General features: G+C 48.2%; 2 protein-coding genes across 11 annotated transcripts in view; one reads left to right on the forward strand and one right to left on the reverse strand.

Moving 5' to 3' along the window:
- The window catches only part of KDM4B (lysine demethylase 4B), a 275813-nt gene that overhangs the window by 212532 nt on the left and 36570 nt on the right, over window positions 1-26711 (forward strand). For 4 of the 10 annotated variants that reach the window (XR_014025553.1, XM_081320789.1, XM_081320792.1 and 1 more), the window contains 2 exons: window positions 21493-21613; window positions 23636-23814. Coding sequence is in view for 9 of the 10 variants with exons in the window: in XM_081320789.1 (XP_081176915.1) it covers window positions 21493-21613; window positions 23636-23814 (300 nt within the window). In the remaining variant the exon portion in view is untranslated. Of the gene's footprint in view, window positions 1-219; window positions 287-13235; window positions 13274-14841; window positions 17145-21492; window positions 21621-23635; window positions 23815-26711 lie in introns of those variants that run through there. The other 6 variants (XM_081320793.1, XM_081320796.1, XM_081320797.1 and 3 more) reach the window with 6 other exon arrangements.
- Window positions 4997-8245, reverse strand: LOC308664312 (uncharacterized protein). Its single transcript, XM_081321445.1, has 2 exons — window positions 5734-8245; window positions 4997-5011 (listed from the first exon to the last, which is right to left on the reverse strand). The coding sequence occupies exon 1, from the start codon at window positions 8079-8081 to the stop codon at window positions 7179-7181; it is 903 nt and encodes a 300-aa protein (XP_081177571.1). The 5' UTR covers window positions 8082-8245; the 3' UTR covers window positions 4997-5011; window positions 5734-7178.

Raw genomic sequence — 26711 nt, forward strand, 5'->3', positions numbered from 1 at the left:
GTGGAGGTGTATGGTGTGGACATCAGCCTCACCCTTTTGTTAGACCATGCGGTACAGTGTTTGGGTTGTGTGGTTCAAAAAGCTTCGCTTGGCAGAGCGAAATATAATATTTTCAAATGAAAACATTCCTCCTCTCTGCCTTCCTGCTGCTTTTTTTTTTTCCTTTCTCCCCTAAGCGTGCAAGAGTGTCTTACAATCTTCCCATTGGTTTGTCCCTAGTGCGGCCTCAACGACAGGGGTTTTCAAACCTGTGGATAGATTTGAACCCGGTTCGTTTTTCAGGCACTACTACAGCCCAATCTCATTTGTCAAAAAAAAATAAAATGCAACTTTGGACATTGCTCCACGTGTGACTGTTTTAGGAAGGCCGGACTTCCTTTTGAGGCAGAGAAATTGAACGGCGCGGTTCCTCCCTATCCTAAAAGGTTTATTCTTTTAAAGGTGTGTCCGTCTCCCCCGCCCCCCCCCCCTCACTCAGAGCTGGACCCTTTCCTGAGAATGCCACAATCACCAGCAAATTCAACTGTGAGGTTTTAAGAAATCACCTTTTGATGACAGGATAGGATGGATTGGTTAAAAGTACATGGCTTCTCGGTGATAGCGTGTGACATAATTCTCCCCTGGTTTGGAAGTTGGTTCACTTTCCTTCTGAGATGTGAAGCAAAACAGAAGGAAGAAATCCAGTAGGAATGTCCATCCATCCGTCCGTCCGTCCATCAAAACATAGAAAATGACAGCAGAAAAATGCCTAATGACCCATCGAGTTTGCTTTTTTTGTTTTTGTTTTATTTATTTTAATTATTATTTTTATATATATTTTTATTATTATTATTATTATTATTATTATTATTATTATTATTATTATTATTATTATTATTATTATTATTATTATTATTATTATTATTATTATTACCAGATGATGGATGGATGTTTATCCCAAGCATGTTTAAACTGGGTTACAAATGAACTCAGTTACTCCATCCATCCATCCATCCATCCAAACATACAAAACTGGTGGCAGAAAAAAGACCTACTGGCCCATTGAGTCTGTTCTTTGTCTTTGTTTTTCTTTTTAACTTATTTATTATTTTTTCTTTATTTTTATATTTTATTTTTTATTTTCAATTTTTTGACAGATGACGGACATGTGTTTATCCCAAGCATGTTTAAACTCAGTTATTGACGATCTGTTACTCCATCCACCCACCCACCCATCCATCCATCCATTCAGAGTCATGTGACAATAAGAGGGGGGCCATTTACATCTAATAAATAAATTAAATAAAACTTCATCCATTCAATCTATATGGACACCTCGTTTGACTTCCTCAGTGTCACCTTGAACAAAGCACTCGATGGCTGCCTTCCATATCAGTGGCTATGCAGGAAGTCTTCAATACAGGAATGTAAGGGAACTTCTTCGTTAACAGTCATATGACATAATGGTCAAAAAGTGGGTAGGTCACATAACCTAGGGGTCCCCAACCCCCCCACCCCATCCCAAGGCTATGGACCGGTATCGGTCCATAGCCTATTAGGAATCGGGCCGCACAGCTGGAGTTGAGCTGTAGGTGAACGAAGTCGCGCATGTGCGAGATCTAGGTTGCACGCTCCTCCTCCCCACCCCGGTTCCGTGGGGGAAAGAAAACACGTCTTCCATGAAATAGGTAAAAGGTAAAGATTCCCCCGCACATGCGTGCTAGTCGTTTCCGACTCTAGGGGACGGTGCTCATCTCCGTTCCAAAGCCGAAGAGCCAGCGCTTGTCCGAGGACGTCTCCGTGGTCATTTGGCTGGCATGACTAGACGCCAAAGGCGCACGGAACGCTGTTACCTTCCCACCGGAGTGGTCCCTATTTTTCTACTTGCATTTTTACGTGCTTTCGAACTGCTAGGTTGGCAGAAGCTGGGACGAGTAACAGGCGCTCACTCTGCTACGTGGCACTCGGGATTCGACCCGCCAAACTGCCGACCTTCTGATCGACAAGCTCAGCGTCCTAACCCGCTGAGCTACCGCGTCCCTATGAAATAGGTACCTGGTGCTAAAACGGTTGGGGGACTGCTGACATAGCCCACCCAATTTTATGACCCTTTTTGCAGCGGTCGGTAAGTGTCGTAAAGCCCCCGTTGTTCGCTACGGCGCAGTTTCGCCTGAAAACCCAAACTAACTTGTGCTTTTCAGCAAACCTGGCGATGCAATGCAGTCGTGTGACTGCGGGACGTTGCAAACGGCCACGCCCGTCTAGTCTGGCCGAGGGACCCTGTTGGAACTCCCTTTTTTTGCAATAAGTTCTATCTTGGAACAGTCCTAAACCCAGTTATCTGAGAACTACTGGCAAGCCATTCCCGGCATCTCCCGACAGGCCCCCAACCTGGAGAGCCCCCAGACGTAAGGTTGAATTTGTCGTATTTAAAGTCACTTTCCGGCGCAGTTTATTAATAGACGTTTCTAACAGCTCCCGGGGCAGGTTCTTTCTCTGTGTCCTTCTCGTCCAAGTCTTGTTTTTGTTTTTTTGTGTGGTTTTTTTGTCCTTTTCGTGTTGGCGGTCCTACTTATAAATAACTCAGTCCCACCTGTCAGTGACTCAGTTGCCCCCACTGAGAGTCAGAAAGGCAAGAGAATGGCTTAGTGGTAACGCTTGTGCAATCAATAAATCTTTGAGCCACAAAGACAATGAGGGAAGCAGAAGCTAAAACTTCTGAAAAATGGTGGCAAGAATTGGGTACGTCTAGTTTAATGGGACGCGGTGGCTCAGTGGGTTAGGATGCTGAGCTTGTCGATCAGAAGGTCGGCAGTTTGGCGGGTCGAATCCCGAGTGCCGCGTAACAGAGTGAGCACCTATTACTCGTCCCAGCTTCTGCCAACCTAGCAGTTCGAAAGCACGTAAAAATGCAAGTAGAAAAATAGGGACCACTCCGGTGGGAAGGTAACAACAGCGTTCCGTGCGCCTTTGGCGTCTAGTCATGCCGGCCACGTGACCACGGAGACGTCCTCGGACAAGCGCTGGCTCTTCGGCTTTGAAAGAGAGATGAGCACCGGCCCCTAGAGTCGGAAACGACTAGCATGCATGTGCGGGGGAACCTTTACCTTTACCTTTAGTTTAATGCAAAGAAGGATTAGGGGTGACATGAGAGCGGTCTTCCAGTATTTGAGGGGCTGCCCCAAAGAAGAGAGTGGGTGGGTATCAAGCTATTCTCCAAAGCCCCTGAAGGCAGGACAAGAAGCAACAGATGGAAACTCATCAAGGAGAGAAGCAACCTGGAACTAAGGCGAAACTTCCTGACAGTGAGGACAATTAATCAGTGGAACCACCTGCCTCCAGAAGTTTGTGAATGCTCCAACACTGAACGTTTTTAAGAAGAGATTGGACAGCCATTTGTCTGAAATAGTATAGAGTTTCCTGCCTGAGCAGAGGGGGTTGGACTAGAAGACCTCCAAGGTCCCTCCCAACTCTGTTATTCTGAGAACAATTAACCAGCGGAACAGCTTGCTTTTGGAAGTTGTGGCTCCTCCAACACTGGAGTTTTTAAAGAAGAGACTGGACAAGCATTTGTCTGAAATAGTGCAGAGTTTCCTGCCTTAGCAAGGGGGTTGGACTAGAAGACCTCCCAAGGTCCCTTCCAACCCTTGTTATTCTCTTGATTCTGTTAATATTCCTTCTGTTACAAGCCTTCCAAACCCCTTACGCAGGCCAAAAGAACAAGGAAAGAGGCCTTTTTCTTCTTCTGTCTCTCAAAACATGCCATCTGTGCAAATTGCGGTGAATAAACCGCACAGTCGTAAAGCTTGATGGCATGTTTTGAGACACGGAAGAAGAAAAAGGCTTCTTCCTTGTTCTTTTGGCCGTAAAGGTAAAGGTAAAGGTTCCCCCGCACATACGTGCAACTGTAGGGGCCGGTGCTCATCTCTGTTTCAAAACCGAAGAGCCAGCGCTTGTCCGAGGACGTCTCCGTGGTCATGTGGCCGGCATGACTAGAAGCCAAAGGTGCACGGAACGCTGTTCCCTTCCCACCGGAGTGGTCCCTATTTTTCTACCTGCATTTTTACGTGCTTTCGAACTGCTAGGTTGGCAGAAGCTGGGACGAGTAACAGGCGCTCACTCTGCTACGCGGCACTCGGGATTCGACCCGCCAAACTGCAGCAACCTTCTCTGAGTGCAGGTAGTCCTCAACTTAACAATCGTTCCTTTGGTGACTGCTCAAAAGTTCCAACGGCCCTAAAAAGAAGCGACTTACGTTTTTCACACTTAAAGACTGTTGCAGCATCCCCCATGGTCACCTGATTGTAATCGGGGCACTTGGCTCGTATTTATGACGGTTGCACTGTCCCAGGGTCATGGCATCACCGTTTAGTGCAGGGATAGGCAACCTTGGCCCTTTTATGACTGGTGGACTTCAGCTCCCAGAATTCCTGAGCCAGCCATGCTGAGGGGAAAGGGAGAGGTTTTCAAGCTGAGCCACGCTGGCTGAGGAATTCTGGGAGTTGAAGTCCACCAGTCATGAAGGGGCCATAGTTCCCCTCATGCTGGCTCGGGAATTCTGGGAGTTGAAGTCCACAAGTCATGAAGGGGCCATAGTTCCCTCATGCTGGCTCGGGAATTCTGGGAGTTGAAGTCCACGAGTCATGAAGGGGCCATAGTTCCCCCATGCTGGCTCGGGAATTCTGGGAGTTGAAATCCACGAGTCATGAAGGGGCCATAGTTCCCTCATGCTGGCTCGGGAATTCTGGGAGTTGAAGTCCACGAGTCATGAAGGGGCCATAGTTTCCTCATGCTGGCTCGGGAATTCTGGGAGTTGAAGTCCACGATTCATGAAGGGGCCATAGTTCCCTCATGCTGGCTCGGGAATTCTGGGAGTTGAAGTCCACGAGTCATGAAGGGGCCATAGTTCCCTCATGCTGGCTCGGGAATTCTGGGAGTTGAAGTCCACGAGTCATGAAGGGGCCATAGTTCCCTCATGCTGGCTCGGGAATTCTGGGAGTTGAAGTCCACGAGTCATGAAGGGGCCATAGTTCTCTCATGCTGGCTCGGGAATTCTGGGAGTTGAAGTCCACGAGTCATGAAGGGGCCATAGTTCCCCCATGCTGGCTCGGGAATTCTGGGAGTTGAAGTCCACAAGTCATGAAAGGGCCATAGTTCCCTCATGCTGGCTCGGGAATTCTGGGAGTTGAAGTCCACGAGTCATGAAGGGGCCATAGTTCCCCCATGCTGGCTCAGGAATTCTGGGAGTTGAAGTCCACGAGTCATGAAGGGGCCATAGTTCCCCCATGCTGGCTCAGGAATTCTGGGAGTTGAAGTCCACGAGTCATGAAGGGGCCATAGTTCCCTCATGCTGGCTCGGGAATTCTGGGAGTTGAAGTCCACGAGTCATTAAGGGGCCATAGTTCCCTCATGCTGGCTCGGGAATTCTGGGAGTTGAAGTCCACGAGTCATGAAGGGGCCATAGTTCCCCCATGCTGGCTCGGGAATTCTGGGAGTTGAAGTCCACAAGTCATGAAAGGGCCATAGTTCCCTCATGCTGGCTCGGGAATTCTGGGAGTTGAAGTCCACAAGTCATGAAAGGGCCATAGTTCCCTCATGCTGGCTCGGGAATTCTGGGAGTTGAAGTCCACGAGTCATGAAGGGGCCATAGTTCCCCCATGCTGGCTCAGGAATTCTGGGAGTTGAAGTCCACGAGTCATGAAGGGGCCATAGTTCCCCCATGCTGGCTCAGGAATTCTGGGAGTTGAAGTCCACCAGTCATCAAAGAGCCAAGGTTGCCTTCCCCTGGGTTAGACTCTTTCCAGCCAGCTTCCAACACGCAAAGCCAGTTACAGCATCTGCTTAACGACCCTGTGAGAGTCACCTAACAACTGCAGGTCATAAAATGGGGCAAAACTCACAACAACTACCTCGTTTAGCCAGGGGAATTGCGGCTGTTGGTTAAGGGCGACCTGTACTTTGGTAAGTCTCCTGCTTTCAAGCCTTGCTCTCCTTCCTGAGGTGTTATAAACCAAGGCAAAGAGAGGGAAGGAATTATCATTTTGGGATTTGTTTCCCCGAATCCTCTTGTTATCGAGTTTATTTTAACTTGAATTCAACAGATGTGACGGGTGAGCTCCGAGCTACACCTCTTCCCAACTCATCACTACCCAGAACGTCAGAACGTTCTCTTTTTTTTCAACTAGGCAAAAAAAAAAAGTTATTGAAATTAGGGCAATTTTTGCTTATTCTTTTAAAATTATTCACTTGGCCTCAGCTATACGTCTGACCTAGCTGATATTGCTACTCTATAGAAATCGCCTGTTTAGACCCAGGGTCCGTAACCATCCTGACATTAATTGCACTCCCAGTTGCATCTCTAACTGAAGACAAGTTTTCGTGAAAAAGAGGAGAGCGGACAGGGAAGAAAGAGAAATCGATTTAAGGCACCAGGCCGGAAAGTGGGAGATCCTGACTTCCATGTTCTGCCTTAGCCAGAAAAGCCGGCTGAGTGAGGGAAAAATAGCAGGAAGAAGGAGTGTAGGATAGTTTTGCTGCCTTGAGGTGTTTGTAAAAAATAATAAAGGTGAGGAAGGAAGGAAGGAAGGAAGGAAGGAAGGAAGGAAGGAAGGAAGGAGGGAAGGAAGGAAAGAAAAAGGAAAGGAAGGAAGGAAGGAAAGAAGAAAAAGGAAAGAAGGAAGGAAAAAGGGAAGGAAGGAAAGAAAGGAAAAGAAAAAAGGGAAGAAGGAAGGAAAAAGGGAAGAAGGGAAGGAAGGAAAGAAAAAGGAAAGGAAGGAAAAGGGAAGAAGGAAAGCAAAAGGAAGGAAGGAAAAAGGGAAGAAGGGAAGAAGAAAAAGGAAGGGAAGGAAGAAGGGAAGAAAAGGAAGGAAGGAAAGAAGAAAAAGGAAAGAAGGAAGGAAAAAGGGAAGAAGGAAAGGAAGGAAGAAAAAAAGAGAAAGAAAGATTCTTTGATCACCATTGTTACTAATGTAAACACCTGACCTCATTCCCACACTCTCTTTAGGCCGAGCATGGGACAGAGAGATCATACATTTATTTATTTATTTATTTTATTTAGTTGCATTTATATACAGCCCTATTCCCTGAGGACTCAGGGCGGTTTACAGGGAATTAAAAATCCACCATACAAAAGTTAAAAAACCAATTAAAAAATATTAAATTACCCTGTATACATTAAAACCCGGATTAAAAATTTCTCCTCAGCCTGGGCCTGAGAGCTCAAAGAGCCAGGTCTTCAGGCCCCGGCGGAATGATCGGAGGTCGGGGGCAGTCCTCAGCTCCACCGGCAGCTGGTTCCAGAGGGCAGGCGCTCCCACAGAGAAGGCCCTATCCCTGGGTGTCACCCGCCGGCAATCTCTCACCGGCGGCACCCTGAGCAGACCCTCCCTGTGGGAGCGCACTGGGCGAAGGGCGTTTGATGCCGGCAGCAGGTGTTCCCTCAAATAGCCCGGACCCAGGCCATGTAGGGCTTTATAGGTAATAACCAGCACCTTGAATTTCACCCGGAGGGCAACCGGAAGCCAATGCAGCTCGCGGAGTAGAGGTGTTACATGGGAGTATCGGGAAACCCCCATTACAACTCGCGCGGCCGCATTCTGCACCAGTTGAAGCCTCCGAGTGGTCTTCGAGGGCAGCCCCATGTAGAGAGCGTTACAGTAGTCCAAACGGGAGGTCACAAGCGCATGAGTAACTGTGCGTAGGGCGTCTCGGTCCAGATAGGGACGCAACTGGCGCACCAGGCGAACCTGTGCAAAAGCCCCCCTGGTCACGGCTCCTATGTGATCTTCAAAATTGAGCCGTGAATCCAGGAGGACGCCCAGGTTGCGAGCCCTATCAACGGGGGGTAACACCTCACCCCCCATCGTTAGAGGTGGAATAACTTGGTTAACCCGAGATGCCGATATGCACAGCCACTCAGTCTTGGCGGGATTGAGACGAAGCCTGTTTCTCCCCATCCAGACCTGAACCGCCTCCAGGCACCGGGACATCACGGAGAGGGCATCGCTGGGTTGGTTCGGGGTGGAAAGAAAAAGTTGGGTATCATCAGCGTACTGGTGATACCCCACCCCGAAACCACGAATGATCTCGCCCAGCGGCTTCATATAGATGTTGAACAGGAGAGGTGAGAGGACCGACCCCTGAGGAACTCCACAAATGAGAGACCTCGGGGTGGATCTCTGCCCTCCTGTCAACACCGACTGCGAGCGGCCCTGGAGGTAGGAGGAGAACCACCGTAAAACGGTGCCTCCCACTCCCAACCCCCTGAGACGCCGCAGCAGGATACCATGGTCGATGGTATCGAAAGCCGCTGAGAGATCTAATAGGACCAGGACAGAGGAGCAACCCCTGTCCCTAGCCCTCCAGAGATCATTCACCAGCGCGACCAATGCCGTCTCCGTGCTGTATCCGGGCCTGAAGCCCGATTGGTACGGGTCCAGATAATCAGTTTCCTCCAGGAACAGAGGGAGCTGATGCGCCACCACACTCTCAACAACCTTCGCCAGAAAGCGAAGGTTGGAGACTGGACGATAGTTGTTTAAAACAGCCGGGTCCAAAGCAGGCTTCTTGAGAAGGGGCCTCACCACCGCCTCCTTCAAGGCGGCAGGGAAGACACCCTCCTTCAAAGAAGCAGTTATTACTGCATGGAACCAGCCTCGTGTTCCCTCCCGAGCCGCATAAGCTAGCCAGGAGGGGCACGGATCCAACAAACAGGTGGTGGTGCTCAGTCTCCCCATGATCCTGTCAACATCATCAGGGGAAACAGGGTCGAACTCAGTCCAGATAACGTGCTCAAGACCGCCTGATTCCTCCACGTCAGACTCTGCCCAGTCAGAGTCCAAGCCGGTCCGGATCAGAGCGATTTTGTCCGCCAGATGATGACTAAACTCCTCGGCTCGTCCCTGCAAGGGATCCTCTCTCACCTCCTGGTTAAGGAGGGAGCGAGTCACCCTAAACAGGGCGGCCGGGCGATTATCTGCGGACGCGATAAGGGAGGCAAAGTAGTTAGACTTTGCCGTCCTTATCGCCGCAAGATAAGACCTTATAAAGGTTCTTAACTGCAATCGGTCGGATTCGGATCGGCTGGATCTCCAACCGCTCTCTAGACCTCGTCTCCGACGCTTCATCTCCCGGAGCTCCACAGAGAACCATGGGGCCCAACGGGATCTGCGCCGAGTCAGAGGTCGCGTGGGTACAACGCAGTCGAGTGCCCTGGTGGCAGCCGTTTCCCAGGCCTCCACCAGAGCATCGACTGGGCTGTGGGTAAGGGTGATAGGTATAGGCCCAAGCGCCCTCTGGAACCGGTCCGGGTCCATTAGGCGCCTGGGGCGGAACCACCTGGTCGGTTCCGCCGCCCAGCGGCGGGGGATGGCATGACGGAAAACCAGCCTCAGGAGGTGATGATCTGACCATGACAGAGGGGTGATGGATGGAGAACCCCCTCCCAGATCATCCAACCACTGTCCAGACAGGAACACCAGGTCGAGAGTATGATCCCCCTCGTGAGTAGGGCCCTCAATAACCTGGGTCAGGCCCATGGCTGTCATGGAAGCCATGAACTCCCGAGCTAACTCCGACGACCCCCCCAGTGATGGCAGGTTGAAGTCACCCAGGACTATAAGCCTGGGGAACTCCACCGCCAACCCTGAGAGGGTGTCGAGCAGCTCAGGCAGGGCTGTTGCCACACAGCTGGGCGCCAGGTATGTGAGCAACAAGCCCAACTGAACCCGAGGACCACATCTCAAGAGGAGGGATTCACTCCCGGCCATCTGGACAATGGTGGCCTCCCGGGGACACAAAGTCTCCCGAATAACCACTGCCACCCCACCACCCCTGCCCTGAGCCCGCGGCTGGTGCAGCACCCGGAAACCCGGCGGGCATATCTCGGTGAGAGGCACCCCTCCCTCCGAGCCCAGCCAAGTTTCCGTGATGCACGCTAGATCCGCACGTTCCTCCTCGATCAGATCACGGATGAGGGGAGCTTTGTTAACTACGGATCTAGCGTTAAAATAGACCAACCTGAGCTCAGGGGCCTGATCACCCTCATCCCCGGGTAAGAGGGCGCTAACCGGAGGGTCGGAGCGCGCCACCGCTCGGAGATAGCGGGGGCGCGATCCCAGATGTTGATATGGCCCTCCGCGCAGACACCTGCTGCCGTTGCCTATCGCCGTGGGGATTTGAAGCCCCACCCCCACATTCTCAGAACCAGCAGCCACCTCCCCCAACCCCGTCCCGTCAGGACCTCTAACAGGACCAGACTGAGTGCCGGTTAAAAATTCCCTCCCTTCCCTCCCCCTCACTAACTTCTTAAAATAACCGGCTAGAAATTTTATCAGGGGCCTCTTAGCATATCTTGACTCGAGGCCCCTATCTAAGCCCAACCACCTCTCGGAATCCCAAAGCTTGGGATCGTCATTAAGGGGAGTATGGAAACAGGCGACAGGTCGCGCCCATGAGGCAGAGACTGCCCTAAGGGCATACAAGTCAGCTCCGGAGTAGTGATAAATCATACTGCGCTGGGATAGTCTTTTAGGGCAGATGTTATGAATATGTCCAAGGATCACTCAGTGATGGTATAGAGATGGTAAAAAGTCCAGTAGGCATATCTCCTAGTCTGCAAAGCCATCTCAGCTCTCACCTGAGATGGGAAAACCAAGGGACAACCTCAGTCGTCCTCTCACTCCGGCTGAGGAGTCCAATCAAGGGCAGAGAAAGAGAAGGGAATCCTGGGCCAGGGCCACCCCAACTGGTCTCTCACACCAGTGAGGTGGCCACTGACCAGTCCAAAACCGTCCTCCCACCACGGTCCGGACCCGGCCACACTGGACTATCAGTAGGAGGGATCTTAATTCCCATCAGGTATGGAGCTAGCCAGGTGCCTGCCTGTCAACAGGGAAAATATGAACAGGCAGGCCAGGCCTCTGTCGATCCTCGCATCTCCAGCCAGCGTCACCAGTCCGGGAGGGGGAAGAACAAAAACATTCTTTCCCAACGCCCGTCCGCCAATCCAGGCAATCTTCCAACGGCGGAGAGAGGCAGTCCCAGCAGATGTCTTAAGTCCGGGAATTCGCCAACATGTCCGCCGAGGCCGATGACCAGGCCCACCGTCTGCAACCACCAACCGGGAGGAGAGAAAGGCTCCGCGCCGCCAAAAACGGCGCCAGCCAGCTAATGATCGTACAAAGATCTCTGACCGGTGGGATCGTCGCCGCTGCCCCTCCGACAAGCAGAGGGTATTCACGGCGAGCAAGCAGAAGAGGGAGGGCGGGGCAAGGCGTCCCGGACTTCTCGGCGTCATAGCGGAGAACATCAGGTCGACAGGCAGGCAGATTCTCAAACGCCGCTAGTTCCAATCAGCAAGCCGCTAGTTCGAAAGGGGGGAGGCTCCGCACCACAAAAAGCAGCGCCCAGCAGCTGTTTTAAAGTCCCCCCAGTCCCCAAAGACGCCTCGGCAAGCCGGCAGAAGAAGGGAGCAACGCAAGGCTCCCCGGACTTCAAATCGCTGTCACAGTGTTCAGCGCCATAGCGAAGCTCAGCAGATCAGCAGGCAGGCAGTTCTCAAGCGCCGCCGGTTCAGATCAGCAAGCTAATAGTTCGGAGGGGGGAGGCTCAGCGCCACGAAGAGCAGCGCCCAGCAGCTGTTCCAGAGTCCTCCAAATCCCCAAAATCGCTACGACAGCCGGCAGGAGAAAGAAATTAGGCAAGTCGTCCCGGGCTTCACGGCACTGCTCCAGCGTTCGGCGCCATAATGAAGCTCGGCAGGCGGCAGTTCTCCAATGCCGCTAGTTCGGAGGGGGGGGGCTCAGCGCCGCAAAAAATAGCGCCCAGCAGCTGTTTGGTAAATCCCCCACCCCCAGAGTCGCCCGAACATACCGTGGGCCTCCCTAAGCTGATTCCTTGGAGCCCTCGAAGAGCGCCCGAAGCTTAGGTTGCGGCCGTCGCCATCTTGGGCAGGAAAAAAAAGTGCAAATCACCACCCAGAAAACCGTGGAAAAGAGTGTTAATGTTAGCAACTAACCAGATCTTTAAGACTTCAGGCAGAAGAATCAAATGGGCTTGCTTGCCCAAGAAGAGATTAGCTATGAAGGTCACTGCAACAAGAGACACGAAAATAAGAAGCCCAGACAGGTCTTTATAACCCTAACTCTCCACCTTCCAAAATCCTCGTCGTACGTCCTGTGTTTCTCTTGTGTCGCCAGCTGCACGCTGTCTTAGCCCAGGGGTAGGCAAGCTTGGCTCTTTTATGACTGGTGGACTTCAACTCCCAGAATTCCTGAGCCAGCCACGCTGAGGGGAAAGGGAGAGGTTTCCAAGCTGAGCCAGGCTGGCTGAGGAATTCTGGGAGTTGAAGTCCACCAGTCATAAAAGAGCCAAGGTGGCCTACCCCTGGCGTAGCCCTAGTAAGATCCATCTAGACCAGTGCTGTTCTGCCTTACTGACATTGACACAAATGGGACTTCAGCTCCCAGAATTGCAGCGTGCTGGCTGAGGAATTCTGGGAATTTATAGACGTCAGCATCCCTATCTTTAGAAAAGGAATATTTGTAGCTCAGGGCTGAACTGTGGGGGTCCTTGATCTTCTCTGAGTTTGGTGGTTTCCTTGCAGGCAATTTCATCACCCAACTACCGGTGGGTAACGTCATCGGTGTGGTGCTACCGCCCATGACGTTCCCTAGTCAGGTCTGTTGGCGATGTTCCACGCAGTCCTCGACTTACGGCCACAGTTGAGCTCACAGTTTCCATTGCTAAGCAAATCAGTGCAGTCGTTCAGCTTGTAACACAGCTGTTCAAGGGATCTGCCTTCCCCATTGACTTTGCTTGCCGGAAGGTCGCCAAAGGGGATCCCGGGGCACCGCAAGCGTCATAAATACAGGTCATCCTCAAACATACGGCTGCGATTGAGCCCAAAATTTCTGTTGCTTGAGCAAGACAGTTTTTAAATGAGTTTCGCTCCATTTTACGATCCTTCTGGCCACAGTTGTTAAGTGAATCTCTACATTTGTACACATTTGTTAAGTGACTCCCCCTTGACTTTCCTTGTCAGAAGGTCACAGAAGGGGATCACGTGACCCCGGGACACTGCAACCGTCATAAATACACGCCAGTTGCTAATCGCCCAAATTTTGATCACGTGACCGTGAGGGACGCTGCAACGGTTGTAAGTGGGAAATGCACTTTTTTCAGCTCTGTTGTAACTTCAAATGGTCCAAACCTTTTGGTTTTAAGGCTTGATTTTAACTTTTTATGTTTTAACTTAGATGTAACTGTAAGCTGCCCAGAATTACCCTCTGGTAAGGTGAGCAGCCAATACATTTGATCAATAAATATATTCGATAAATAAAGTTGACCAGTAAATATAACTGATCAATAAATTTGATCAATAAATACATTTGATAAATAAGTTTGATCAATAAATACATTTGATCAATACATTTCATCAATAAGTGCATTTGATAAATACGTTTGATCAATAAATGCATTTGATAAATAAGTTTGATCAATAAATAGATTTGATCAATAAATTTGATCAATAAATTATTTGATCAATAAATTTGATCAATATATTTATAAATTTGATCGATAAATATATTTGATAAATGAATATATTTGATAAATTTGACCAATAAATATATCTGATCAATAAATTTGATTAATAAATATAGTTGATCAATAAATACATTTGAAAAATAAATTTGATCAATAAATACATTTGATCAATAAGTTTGATCAATAAATTTGATCACTAAATTGTTTGATCAATAAATTTGATCAATATATTTATAAATTTGATCGATAAATATATTTGATAAATGAATATATTTGATAAATTTGACCAATAAATATATCTGATCAATAAATTTGATTAATAAATATAGTTGATCAATAAATACATTTGAAAAATAAATTTGATCAATAAATACATTTGATCAATAAGTTTGATCAATAAATTTGATCAATAAATTATTTGATCAATAAATTTGATCAATATATTTTATAAATTTGATCGATAAATATATTTGATAAATTTGTCCAATAAATATATTTGATCAATAAATTTGATTGATCAATAAATTTGATCAATAAATTGATAAATTTGATCAATAAATATTTATTTATTTATTTTTTATTTTAATCCCATTTATATCCCGCCCTTCTCCAAAGACTCAGGGCGGCTTACAATTTTTAAAGCACAAATCAATGTGCTTAGCAGTAGCCTTCATTCTATGTATATGCCTGCTTATTAGGGCTTTCACACACACACCCAAGCGGCATTATTACAAAGTCAGCTTAATTGCCCCCAACAATCTGGGTCCTCATTTTACCTACCTCGGAAGGATGGAAGGCTGAGTCAACCTTGAGTCTGGTGGGATGCGAACCTGCACTAATTGCAGGCAGCTGGTGTTACTTAAGGAGGCATTAGCCCACTGCTCCACCAAGGCTCTTGATAAATATAAATATATTTGATAAATGAATATATTTGATAAATATATTTGATAAATGTATATATTTGATAAATATATTTGGTAAATGAATATATTTAATCAATATATGTCATGAATGAATATATTTGATAAATATTTTCCATGAATAAATACATTTGACAAATGAGCTGGATAAATAAACTGGATCAATAAACGAAGGGTTGCCAGTCGAGGGCCACCGAGCTGACCCGTGAAACGTCTCCGCGGGAGCCACCCAGCCCTGAGGACACCCAAGGACCCCACTTGGCTGAGGCCGCCCTCTCAACTTGTCTGGCGCATTGGGCCGGCCGGTGATGGGAAGGGCTCCCGCCTTCCGTCTCGGCTACGGGGAAGCTTTGGGGTCACGTTTCGGTCTGAAGTAATCCACCTTCCCCTGTTGCAGGCTGTCCTACGCTTGGACGATATCACCTTGTGGAGGATCCCTAAAAGGGAGAGGCGGGAGTTATTCAAGCGCGTTTGCGGCAAGCCGGCCAGGTACGCGGCGGCCCTGTTCACCCGGATGATCCCCTCAGATAAGCTGCGGAGGTGGCGGAACGCCGTTAGCTATTCCGGGGGCAGAGGCAAGCGGGCTCTGCCCCACAACGTGGTGGGCCGCTTGCGACACCTCTTGTACAGACAGTATTCGGACATTATGGCGGCCGACTGGAGAAAAATCCGGTTGGAAATCGACAAGATCCTAGGGGCTTGAACGGGGGCTCCTCTCCCGTTGTTGCTGCTGCTGCCGCCGCCGCCGCCACCGCACGGCTCTTCCTAGGGGATGTTGTGTTTCTGGCCGGCTGGGCCCGGATCCCTCCAAAAGACGAGACCGCGGCGATGTGTCGAAGCGCTCTGGGCCAAAGCTGGACTCTTTGTGTGTGTCTGTGCTTGTGCTGCGGGCCGGTGATGGGCACAGCAGGTGCCACCTGTTCCCTTGTTTGGCAATGAAAAGTTGGGCCTTGCCACCCAGCAATAAAGTTCTTTCTTCTTTTTTTTAACGTATTCTCTTACCATCGGTGTGATCCCTTCTTCATTTGCTCTTTTTTTAATATATATATATTACCCTGGAAGGTTGCGTTTGGCGCCTGCGGTGGTCGCTTTGTGTAGCTTTGAGCCGAGACCTGGGGCTGAGCTTTTGACAATTGCTGCACAAAGGCGTGGCGTGCCATTTTGGAAGAAGGAAGACAAATAAATACATTGCTCCCTGCCCTCTTGCCTCGGCGCTCCCGTGGAGCTCTCCGTTTTCCGTGCCTGTGGGTGTCCCAGGATCCACCCGCACATCGTATCAAAAAAAGATCTGATCGGAATGCCGCTATAAAAGAGGCAGGGAAAGCAACGGTTCAAAGTTTCAGTGGCATTGAAAAAAAGCGACTTTACGGCCCATTTCCGCGCAACCGTTGCAGCATCCCCACGGTCACGTGATCAAAAGTCAAAGGCTTGGCAACTGACTCGTGCTTATGTCAGTTTGTTTATTTATTTATTTATTTTTGGGACTTAGATGCCGCCCTATCTCCCGAAGGACTCAGGGCGGCTAACAACAATAAAAGACAATAATACAAATGTTTGTTTTTGGTTTTTTTTTAAAAAAAAAAGTCAATGGGGGAGACAGGGTCACCTCACAGCCGTGTGACTAACGTAGCAACTGTGTCAAGGAAGGTTGTAAAATGGCAGAAAACTCACTGACCAAACGCCTCGCTTAGCAACATCAATTCTGGGCTCAGTTGTGGTCGTACGTCGAGGACTACCTGTACTTTTATGAAAGGAGGCTGGGTCCAAATCGGCAGGGTTGTTAAAGCTTCATACAAGAGTCCTCTCAACTTACAATCCCAACTGTGACCAGAATTTCCATTGCTAAACAAGGCGGTGCTTAAGTGAATTGCATCCAGTTTTACAACCATTTTAGAATAGAATAGAACAGAACAGAACAATAGAATAATAATGGAATAGAAAAATAGAATAAAAGAATAGAAAAGAATAGAAGAATAATTGAAGAATAGAATAGAATAGAATAATAGAATAGAATAATAATAGAATAGAATGGAACAGAACAGAGTAGACCATTTTGCCATTGGTTGTTAAGAGAATTGTGCAGTCATTAAGCAAATCGCTCGGTCATTGAGCGAATCCAGTATTCCTCCCCCTTGACTTTGGTAGTGGGAAGCTCACAAATGGTGATCCCAGGATACTGCAGCCACTGTAAACACACGGTTTGCCAAGCATCCAAATTTTGATGAGACTGTGGGGATGCCCTGATGGACGTAAGCGTAAGAACTGGTGGCATGTCACTTTTTTCCCCTGCCGTTGTAACTGAACAGTAACTAAATGAATACAGGTAGTCCTTGACTTGACAATCGCAATTGAGCACAAGGCTTCTGTTGCTAAGCGAGACATTTATTAAGTGAGTTTTGTCCTGCTTTACGACCTTTTTTGCCACAGTTGTTAAGTGAATCACTACAGTTGCTTAGTTAGGAACACGGTCGTTAAGCGAATCTGGCTTCCCCATTGACTTTGCTTGTCAGAAGGTCGCAAAAGGGGATCACGTGAACCCGGGACCCTGCCCCCCGTCATAAAGCTGAGTCAGTTGTCAAGCGTCCGGATTTTGATCACGCGACCGCGGGGACGCTGCAACAACTGTAAATCTGAAACACAGTCCTAGGTCACTTGTTTTTCAGTGGCCCTGTAACTTTGAATGGAAGTTGAGGACTACCTGCAGTTATAACTCGAGGACCACCTGTATAGACTGTAAATTACCAACCAAAAAAATTCCTCCTTCAGTAATCTGTGCAAGATCTCTTGAGTAGTCAGCCACAGGGTAGTAAGTAACTCAGGCGTGTCCAGCCTCGGCAACTTTAAGACTTGTGGATTTCAGCTCCCAGAATCCCCCAAGCCTGGGGAATTCTGGGAACTGAAGTCCAGAGCTCTTAAAAGTTGCCAAACTTGGATATCCCCGGTGCAGATATAACTACCTTTGAATTACCGTGTTTAGCTGCCATGTGTGGGTAAACCACCTTTTAACTGCCTTTAAACTAGCTTGCTGGAGGCAGTTGCGCCAGGAAAAGCAACCTAGAGGAGCACGACGAGCCATGGCAAATGGGATGGGACAACGTGGTTGTGCAAAATCACTCCACAGTGCTTGTCCCAAATTGTGGGTCTGTTTCTCACACACTGAACAAGTATACAAACTGTTCATTCCTAGGAGCTGAAGTTTTTTTTTTCCGTAAGTCGACCTTGTTGTCCCAAAGAGGTAGCGAGATAACGTGACGCGCCAAAACCCATGACAGACCAGAGTTTGGCCAGCATTATGACTGCACAGCCATTTGTCTGAATAGGTATAGGGTTTCCAGCCTGAGTAGTGGGTTGGACTAGATGACCTCCAAGGTACATTACAACAACAACAATATTATTATTATTATTATTATTATTATTATTATTATTATTATTATTATTATTATTATTATTATTATTATTATTTCTTAACATTCTTACATATGCAAAAGGAAAAGTGGTTTGCAGGAAATACAGGCAGTCCTCAACTTACGACCACACTTGAGCCCCAAACGTCTGTTGCTCAGCCAGACATTTGCTAACTTGAGTTTTGCCCCGTTTTACGATCCTTGCCAGAGTTGTTAAGTGAATCAATGCAGCTTTTAAGGTAGTATCACAGTTGTTAAGTGAATCTGGCTTCCCCCATGGACTTTTTGCTCGTCAGGAGGTCACCGAAGGGGATCCCGTGATCCTGGATGCTGCGACCGTCGTAAACGGGAGTCAGTTGCCAAACGTCTGAATTTGGATAAACGTGACCACAGAGAGACTCCCAACGGCTGTTAACAGTGGAAAAAAAATGGCCTTAAGTCACTTGGTAACTTTGCACAGTCACTAAATGAAGGGTTGTAAGTCGAGGACTACCTTGAGTATGTCGGGGGCCCGGGTGGTAATGTGCAGATTTAATTTTTAAGTGATACCATCAAGGTTCCAAAGAATTTTGTACGCTTTTACTAATAGAGTGATGGACACTAGTTTCAGCGCAAACAATAAAGGGGGGGAGAAAATGTATTTGTTTTTCTCGATGCAAGTGACAAGAAACCTTTGCTGGGTGTTTTGGATAATTCTGCAAAAACCGTGAAGATAAGACCTCAAGGCTTCTCCGGTACAAAACTGGGCACTTTCAAAAACGCGGACTATTGTACATTCCCCGCTTTAACCATCCTGAATCATTAGGGCCGCTAGGCAACCCTTCTCTTGCTTTCTGATCAAGCGTTTCTCACCTCCTGCATGGCTTTACGCAGAGACGTCTTGCGCTACTACGTAAGGGAGCGAGGTAGGTGTGTGTCACGGCTGAGCATCTGTCATTTTGCCCCGAGAACAACTCGGGATTTGTCAGATGCCAAAAAGAGGAGACAAAGGGATGCCTGGATTTGAACTGGAATTGGTGGGACCAGAAGCCCGGAAAATGGAAAGCCTTCTTAAAGCATGTTTTTTTTTTTGAGTGGCAGTTCTAAGAGGCTCTCACAAAATGGTGGTACCATGTCCCCGACGTACGACTTACAGGTTGAGCCCCAAATTTATGTTTGCTAAGTGAGAAGTTGCAGGCATAGCCAACCCTCCTGAAGCTAGACTTATAGAGATGGAGCTTGACAGACTTGAACATCGGGCCTTGTCCAACAAAATGAAATGTAGTGGTGAAAAAAATAAGGTTCTACATTTAGGCAAGAAAAACCAAATGGAGAGATAGGGTACTATAGGTGGTACCTGGCTCAGTAGTAGCTACTGTAAGAGGGATCTTGGAGTCCTAGTGGACAATCCCTTAAATAGGAGCCAGCCGTGTGCTGCAGCTGCCAAAAAAGCCAACACAGTGCTGGGCTGCATTAACAGAGGGATAGAATCAAGATCAAGTGAAGTACTAAATACCAGTTTACAATGCCTTGGTAAGGCCACACTTGGAATCCGGCCTCCAGTTTTGGTCACCACAATGTAAAACAGATGTTGAGACTCTAGAAAGGGTACAGAGAAGAGCAACAAAGTTGATCAGGGGACTGAAGGCTAAAAGATATAAGGAACGGTCGTCGGAATTGGGGATGTCTAGTTTAATGAAGAGAAGGACGAGGGGGGACAGGATAGCAGCCTTCCAGTATCTCAGGGGCTGCCCCAAAGAAGAGGGAGTCAAGCTCTTCTCCAAAGCCACTGAAGGCAGGACAAGAAGCAACGGATGGAAACTCATCAAGGAGAGAAGCAACCTGGAACTAAGGAGACACTTCCTGACAGCCTATCCCATTTCAGACAAATGGCTGTCCAGTCTCTTCGTAAAAATTTCCAGTGTTGGAGCATTCACCGCTTCTGGAGGCAGGTTGTTCCACTGGTTAATTGTTCTAACTGTCAGGAAGTTTCTCCTTAGTTCTAGGTTGCTTCTCTCCTTGACTAGTTTCCATCCGTTGCTTCTTCTCCTGCCTTCAGGGGCTTTGGAGAATAGCTTGACTCCCTCTTCTTTGGGTCAGCCCCTCAAAGATTGTGAGACTGCTATCCTGTCACCCCTCGTCCTTCTCTTCATTCGACTACTAGCCATACCCAGTTCTCGCAACCGTTCTTTAATTTGGCATAGATACTGTCTATTAGGTGTCAGCAAAAAATAAAAATAAATCTGGATTCAACTGCATCTCACTGTGTCAACATACAAACTCGAGAAGAGCACCAAGAACTCCACGGTTCAATCCTGAGCAGCAAACATTCTCTTCTACGGATAAGTGTCTCTGGCTAAAACGGATGATAAGCAGACCAGAAAAGGTTGCAAAACAATAGTTTAAAAAAAAAAGCTTTGAGGGTTTAACCTTAGAGCAGGGGTCTTCAAACTTGGCCCTTTTATGACTTGTGGACTTCAACTTCCAGAATTCCTCAGCCAGCAAAGCTGGCTGAGGAATTCTGGGAGTTGAAGTCCACAAGTCATAAAAGGGCCAAGTTTGAAGACCCCTGCCTTAGAGCGTTTCATCCTAACACCGTGACAGACAGTTCTCGGCTTACGACCCATCATTGCGCCCCAAAATTTCTGTCGCCAAGTGAGACAATTATTCAGTGAGTTTTGCCCCATTTTACGATTTTTCTTTCACCGTTAAGTGAATCACTGCGGTTGTTGTTAAGTCAAGTCACCCGGGTTGTGAAGTGAATCTGGCTTCCCCCATTGACTTTGCTTGTCAGAAGGTCCCAAAAGGGGATCACATGACTGACACACACACACACACACACACACACACACGGGACGCTGCAACAGTCATAAGTATGAGCCAGTTGCCGAGTGTCTCAATTTGGATCTCATGGATCTTGGGGATGCTGCAATGGTGGCAGGTGTGAAAAACGGTCGTAAGTCGCTTTTTTCAGTGCCGTTGTAACTTTGAACGGTCATTAAGTGAACTGTCGTAAGTCGAGGACTACCTGTATTGTTCCCATTGTACGTTATGCGAAATAATGCACTGTTTTTTCTTTCTTTCTCTTTCTCTTTCTATCTCTTCCTTCCTTCTTCCTCCCTCCTTCCTTCTCTCTCTCCCATTCCCTCCTTCCTTTCTTCCCTCCTTCCTTCCTTCCTACCTTCCTTCCTTCTCTCTCTCCTTCCTTCCTTCTCTCTCTCCTTCCTTCCTTCTCTCTCTCCCTCCTTTCTTCCATCCCTCTCCTTTCTTTCTTTCTTTCTTTCTTTCTTTCTTTCTTTCTTTCTTTCTTTCTTTCTTTCTCTTCCTTCTGTCTCCCTCTCTCCCTCCTTCCTTCCTTTCTTCCCTCCCTCCCTCTCCTTCCTTACTTACTTCCTTTTTTTCCTTCCTTCCTTCCTTCCTTCCTTCCTTCCTTCCTTTCTTTCTTTCTTTCTTTCTCTTCCTTCTGTCTCCCTCTCTTCTTCCTTTCTTCCCTCCCTCCCTTCCTCCCTCCCTCCTTCCTTCCTTCCTTCCTTCCTTCCTTTCTCTTTCTTTCTTTCTTTCTTTCTTTCTTTCTTTCTTTCTTTCTTTCTTTCTTTCTTTCTTTCTTTCTTTCTTTCTTTCTTTCTTTCTTTCTTTCTTTCTTTCTTTCTTTTTTCCTCTTCCAGAAGACTTCTACTTTCTCGAAACTCAAAATGGAGATCAAGAAGAGCCGCCGTCACCCGCTGGGGAAGCCGCCCACCCGCTCCCCTTTGTCAGTGGTGAAGCAGGAAGCCTCCAGCGATGAAGGTGAGTCCCCGGGTTTTAAGCCGTTCCTCCGGTTGCCCTGGGCAACTGAGTGGCACAGAGGAGAGCCAAAAGACTGGAAGGGGAGTTACAGATCCACTCAATCCTCTTTTGCCAGGAGGCTCAATTCTTTGCTGGCTGCGGAGAAACCTCCGTGGTTAGCATCAAAGCCCACCTGGGCGGATTGTGAAGGGATGACACCTTCTCATCTTCCCACCATTTAGACCGCCAGCTGGGCGCTTTATTTCATAAAATCACAGGCTGCTTAATATCTTACCAGACTCATAAAAAAGTAGCAGACTAGTACATTTTAGCGTTTTTTTTTAAAGCATCTGGTTAAAGGTATTTGAGATATCCTTTGTGCTAGAGACAAAGACAATACGTACAATAGGGTGCCAGCAGGTCATTTTTCCCCCCCACTATTCTTTAATAATGTCATCAAATACCTCTCCCTGCTAAGGAATAATTACAGCGCTGATTTGGTTTACTGGTTAAGGCACCAAGACTGGAAACAAAGAGACTTTAGAATTGAAAGCTATCTAGGTAACTTTGGGCCAATCACCAGGAGACGGTGAGTTCTAGTCCCACCTTAGCCACGAAACCCAGCTGGGTGACTTTGGGCCAGTCACCAGGAGACGGTGAGTTCTAGTCCCGCCTTAGGCAGGAAACCCAGCTGGGTGACTTTGGGCCAATCAGCAGGAGATGGTGAGTTCTAGTCCCGCCTTAGGCAGGAAACCCAGCTGGGTGACTTTGGGCCAGTCACCAGGAGATGGTGAGTTCTAGTCCTGCCTTAGGCAGGAAACCCAGCTGGGTGACTTTGGGCCAGTCACCAGGAGACGGTGAGTTCTAGTCCCGCCTTAGGCAGGAAACCCAGCTGGGTGACTTTGGGCCAATCAGCAGGAGATGGTGAGTTCTAGTCCCGCCTTAGGCAGGAAACCCAGCTGGGTGACTTTGGGCCAGTCACCAGGAGATGGTGAGTTCTAGTCCCGCCTTAGGCAGGAAACCCAGCTGGGTGACTTTGGGCCAGTCACCAGGAGACGGTGAGTTCTAGTCCCGCCTTAGTCACAAAAGACAGCTGGGCGACTTTGGGCCAGTCACCAGGAGATGGTGAATTCTCGTCCCCCCTTAGTCACGAAAACCAGCTGGGAGACTTTGGGCCAATCACCAGGAGACAGTGAGTTCTAGTCCCGCCTTAGGCACGAAAGCCAACTGAGTGACTTGGGGCCAGTCACCAGGAGATGGTGAATTCTAGTCCGACCTTAGTCACAATTGACAGCTGGGTGACTTTGGGCCAGTCACCAGGAGTGGGTGAGTTCTAGTCCTTTTCTTAGACACAAAAAACTGACTTTCAACCTGTTTCAGCCCAACCCACCTCATGGGTTGTTGTGTGTGTGTATGCGGTGGGGGGGGAAATGGGAGGAGGAAGGAATATTAAGTATGTTCGCTGCCTTGAGCTACTTGTTGAGCAATAAAGGTGGGATGAAAAATAAATAAGTTTCACCAAGTTTCATGGGGGGGGTGGGGGTGGGGGCTGAGGGTATTGGGGTTTTAATTGTATTTTAATTGTTATTGGGGTTTTTAGTTTCAAGGTTAGTTTAATCATTTTAATTGTTTTTAATCAATGTAATTTGTTGTATTGTTTTAAAAAAACCTTGTGAACCACCCTGAGTCCTACGGGAGAAGGGCGGTATATAAGTTTAATAAAATAAAAATAAAATAAAATAAAATAAAATAAAGGAAATTGCCTCAAAAAGCTTTTATTTGGGGCTCAAATGTTCAGCCCCCCCCACCCCAACACACACACACACCATGAAACTTGGTGAAACTTATTTATTTTTCATCCCATTTTTATTGCTCGACAAATAGCTCAAGGCAGCGAACATGCTTAATATTCCTTTGGGTGCTTTGGAGAATAGCTTGACACCCCCCCTTCTTTGTGTCAGCCCCTCAAATATTGAAGTTCACCATTTCAGCTTCGTTGCGGGAGAGGCGAACTTCCCCTTCTCGGTCCATCTTGTCTTTCAGAAACCCCCCTGTTTAGTGGCGAGGAAGACGCCGGCGATCCGGAGCCCCTGAAGTCCTTACTTTCCCTCCAGTGGAAAAACAAAGCGCCCAACTTTGCAGCCGAGAGGCGATTCAACGCTGCCGCGGCTCTGAGGGAACCCTACTGTGCCATCTGCACACTCTTCTACCCCTATAACCAGGTAATTGTGCAGCTCGTCCCGGGGGCAGGCCGACACCGGGGGAGGGGTGTTTTCCCTCAATTTACAGCGACTCGTTTAGCGGCTGTTCGAAGCGGCGGCGGAGCTTGCTAACTCTCCCTTCACACCCGTGTCGCCGCAGCCCCGCAGCCCCGTGATCAAGATTTGAGCCCTCAGCAACTGGCACGTATTTACCATTTTTTTTTATTCCATTTATATCCCGCCCTTCTCCGAAGACTCAGGGCGGCTTACAAGCTTAGCAGTAGCCTTCATTCTATGTATATGCCTGCTTATTAGGGCTTTCACACACACACACCCCCCAAGAGGCATTATTACAAAGTCAGCTTAATTGCCCCCAACAATCTGGGTCCTCATTTTACCTACCTCGGAAGGATGGAAGGCTGAGTCAACCCTGAGCCTGGTGGGATGCGAACCTGCACTAATTGCAGGCAGCTGGTGTTACTTAAGGAGGCATTAGCCCACTGCTCCACCAAGGCTGTTTGTGCTGCTCAGGCTGCTCCTGGCCTCTTCAACAGGAACAGTGTGTTTTCTTTCGTTGTCGTTTTTTTTCCGCCCTCCAGCCCTGGCCACTTTCAGCTGCGTGGACTTCAGCTTTGCTGCTCTGGGGAATTCTGGGAATTTGAAGCCCAGTCGGACTGTGATGTGGTACGGGCGGTCCTCGATTTTAACGGCCGCCATGGGGCCCCCGAATCTTGCTTGCTAAGCGAAACATTTGTTCAGTGAATTCTGTCGAAACAACCGGCTGTCTTTCGGTCAGAGCGGAAGAAGCTTCTTAAGATGAGAAGGGAAACGTCTTCCAGCAAAAAAAAAAAAGTCCAGTTGCTTTTTGAGAAAAAAAAACACTTGACTAGGATCACTTTGTTTGTCTTTGCGTAGATAAGCCCCCCCTTCTTTCAAGGTCATTCAGTCTAGTCTCCCCCAGTGAGTTTTTAATGGCAGCGCAGCTTATACAAGTTTTGACTACGAATCGCTGCGGCAGCTTTGTCGTTCCGGGCTGGCCAGAATGGATTTTTGCCATCTGAACTGTCCCGGAGTTGAACTAAATCAGAAATTTATGGGCCAAAACCAGCAGTTTTGGACTCGGCAACGTATTGGCTATCTCTGCAGCCATTGGACAGTCAATGTCATATTGCAGGCTTGGCTCTCAGCCATCCTGGCCACTGCGTTGCGTTTTTTTTTCCTCCTTTTTTAAAAAAAAACAACAAACTGCTGTTTTTCAGTTGCCTTCCAAAGCAGTCCCGGGTAGAACGTTTTACAGTAGCCTAAACCTCCGGTGATAAGGACAGAAGACCCCTCCATCCAGGCTTTAACCATCCAGGAACGACCGTAACTGGTGCACCAGTCTTGAGTTGGCCAAAGTGCCCCTTGGCCGCAGCTTCCACCTCTGCGCTCGGCAGAAGCGCCAGGGCCAGGAGGACTTCCAAATTGTGGTCCTGTTTTTTCGAGGCAGGGACAACCGTGCCCAGAACAGTCATTGGGACAGCAAAATGCATCAGGATGGTACAATAATAATAATAATAATTATCTAGCTGGTAATTCCGCTTGCCGCAACCAGCTCCGCCTGTATTCATTTCATTCGAGCTAGTTTTGTTTATTGGCGGTCACGTTTTTCGTCAAGAATTTTTGCAACGCTTGCCTTTCTGGATTGGCTTTCGTTCTTTTGTCGTTACTGGCCACGGTTCTGTCGAAATTGATTCAACTTTTGCATTTGTTGAATCGACCTGCAGCCAGTGGCCCCGTTCTGATCTCTGTTGCTATCTCAGGTGGGGTGGATCTATCGGGATCCCGATAAGAGTCTCAATCTGAACCAAGAGGTGACGCCTCCTGAAGCCTTCATCTTGATGATCAATAGCAGTGAGGAGATAAATCGAGCACTAAGGCCTTGTCTAATGTGGGAAAGCCAACCTCAACAGCTCTTGCCCCGTTGCTACTAAGTGAAAAGCCGCATGCTAAGATGGGTTGGGGCCTTCATAAAATCTGGGATGGGGTGTGTGTGTTCTCAACCCTTCCCTACAGAATCAGCTATTTCCAATGGTTGATGCTATCTATCAACAGTCCCCGAGGTCCAAAAGAACGAGGAGGGGCTTAATCCTAGATCTTGATGGAGGTCATCTACCAGAACAGCCTGTGCCACATCAGATTGGGAGAGATCTTATTCTAGATCAGGGGTAGGCAACCTTGGCTCTTTTTATGACTTGTGGACTTCAACTCCCAGAATTCCTGAGCCAGCATGGCTCAGCTTGGAAACCTCTCCCTTTTCCTTCAGCATGGCTGGCTCAGGAATTCTGGGAGTTGAAGTCCACAAGTCATAAAGCGGCCTAGGCCTAGGCCAGGGGTAGGCAACCTTGGCTCTTTTGTGACTCGTGGACTTCAACTCCCAGAATTCCTGAGCCAGCATGGCTCAGCTTGGAAACCTCTCCCTGTCCCCTCAGCCTGACTGGCTCAGGAATTCTGGGAGTTGAAGTCCATGAGTCATAAAAGGGCCAAGTTTGAAGACCCCTCCTCTAAAGGTACAAACCAGTAGTTCCACCAGATGTAGAGTTGGTCTATAGCAGGGGTGGGCAACCTTGGCTCTTTTGTGACTCGTGGAGTTCAACTCCCAGAATTCCTCAGCTGGCATGGCCCAGCTTGGAAACCTCTCCCTTTCCCCTGAGCGTAGCTGCCTCAGGAATTCTGGGAGTTGAAGTCCACGAGTCACAAAAGAGCCAAGGTTGCCTATCCCTGTTCTAGATAATCAACTGTCGAGTCGCATTTTAATTGGGGGGCATGGATTTTTTTTCTCTACTGAAATTCCCTTTCTACACCGACCACCAGCGTATTTGAAAAGGGCCAGCTTTTCCATCCTCTTAACAAACCAGGGACGCGGTGGCTCAGCGGGT

This window comes from Vipera berus, assembly GCF_964194415.1.
Source record: "Vipera berus genome assembly, chromosome: 1".
Classification (NCBI taxonomy): Eukaryota; Metazoa; Chordata; class Lepidosauria; order Squamata; family Viperidae; genus Vipera; species Vipera berus.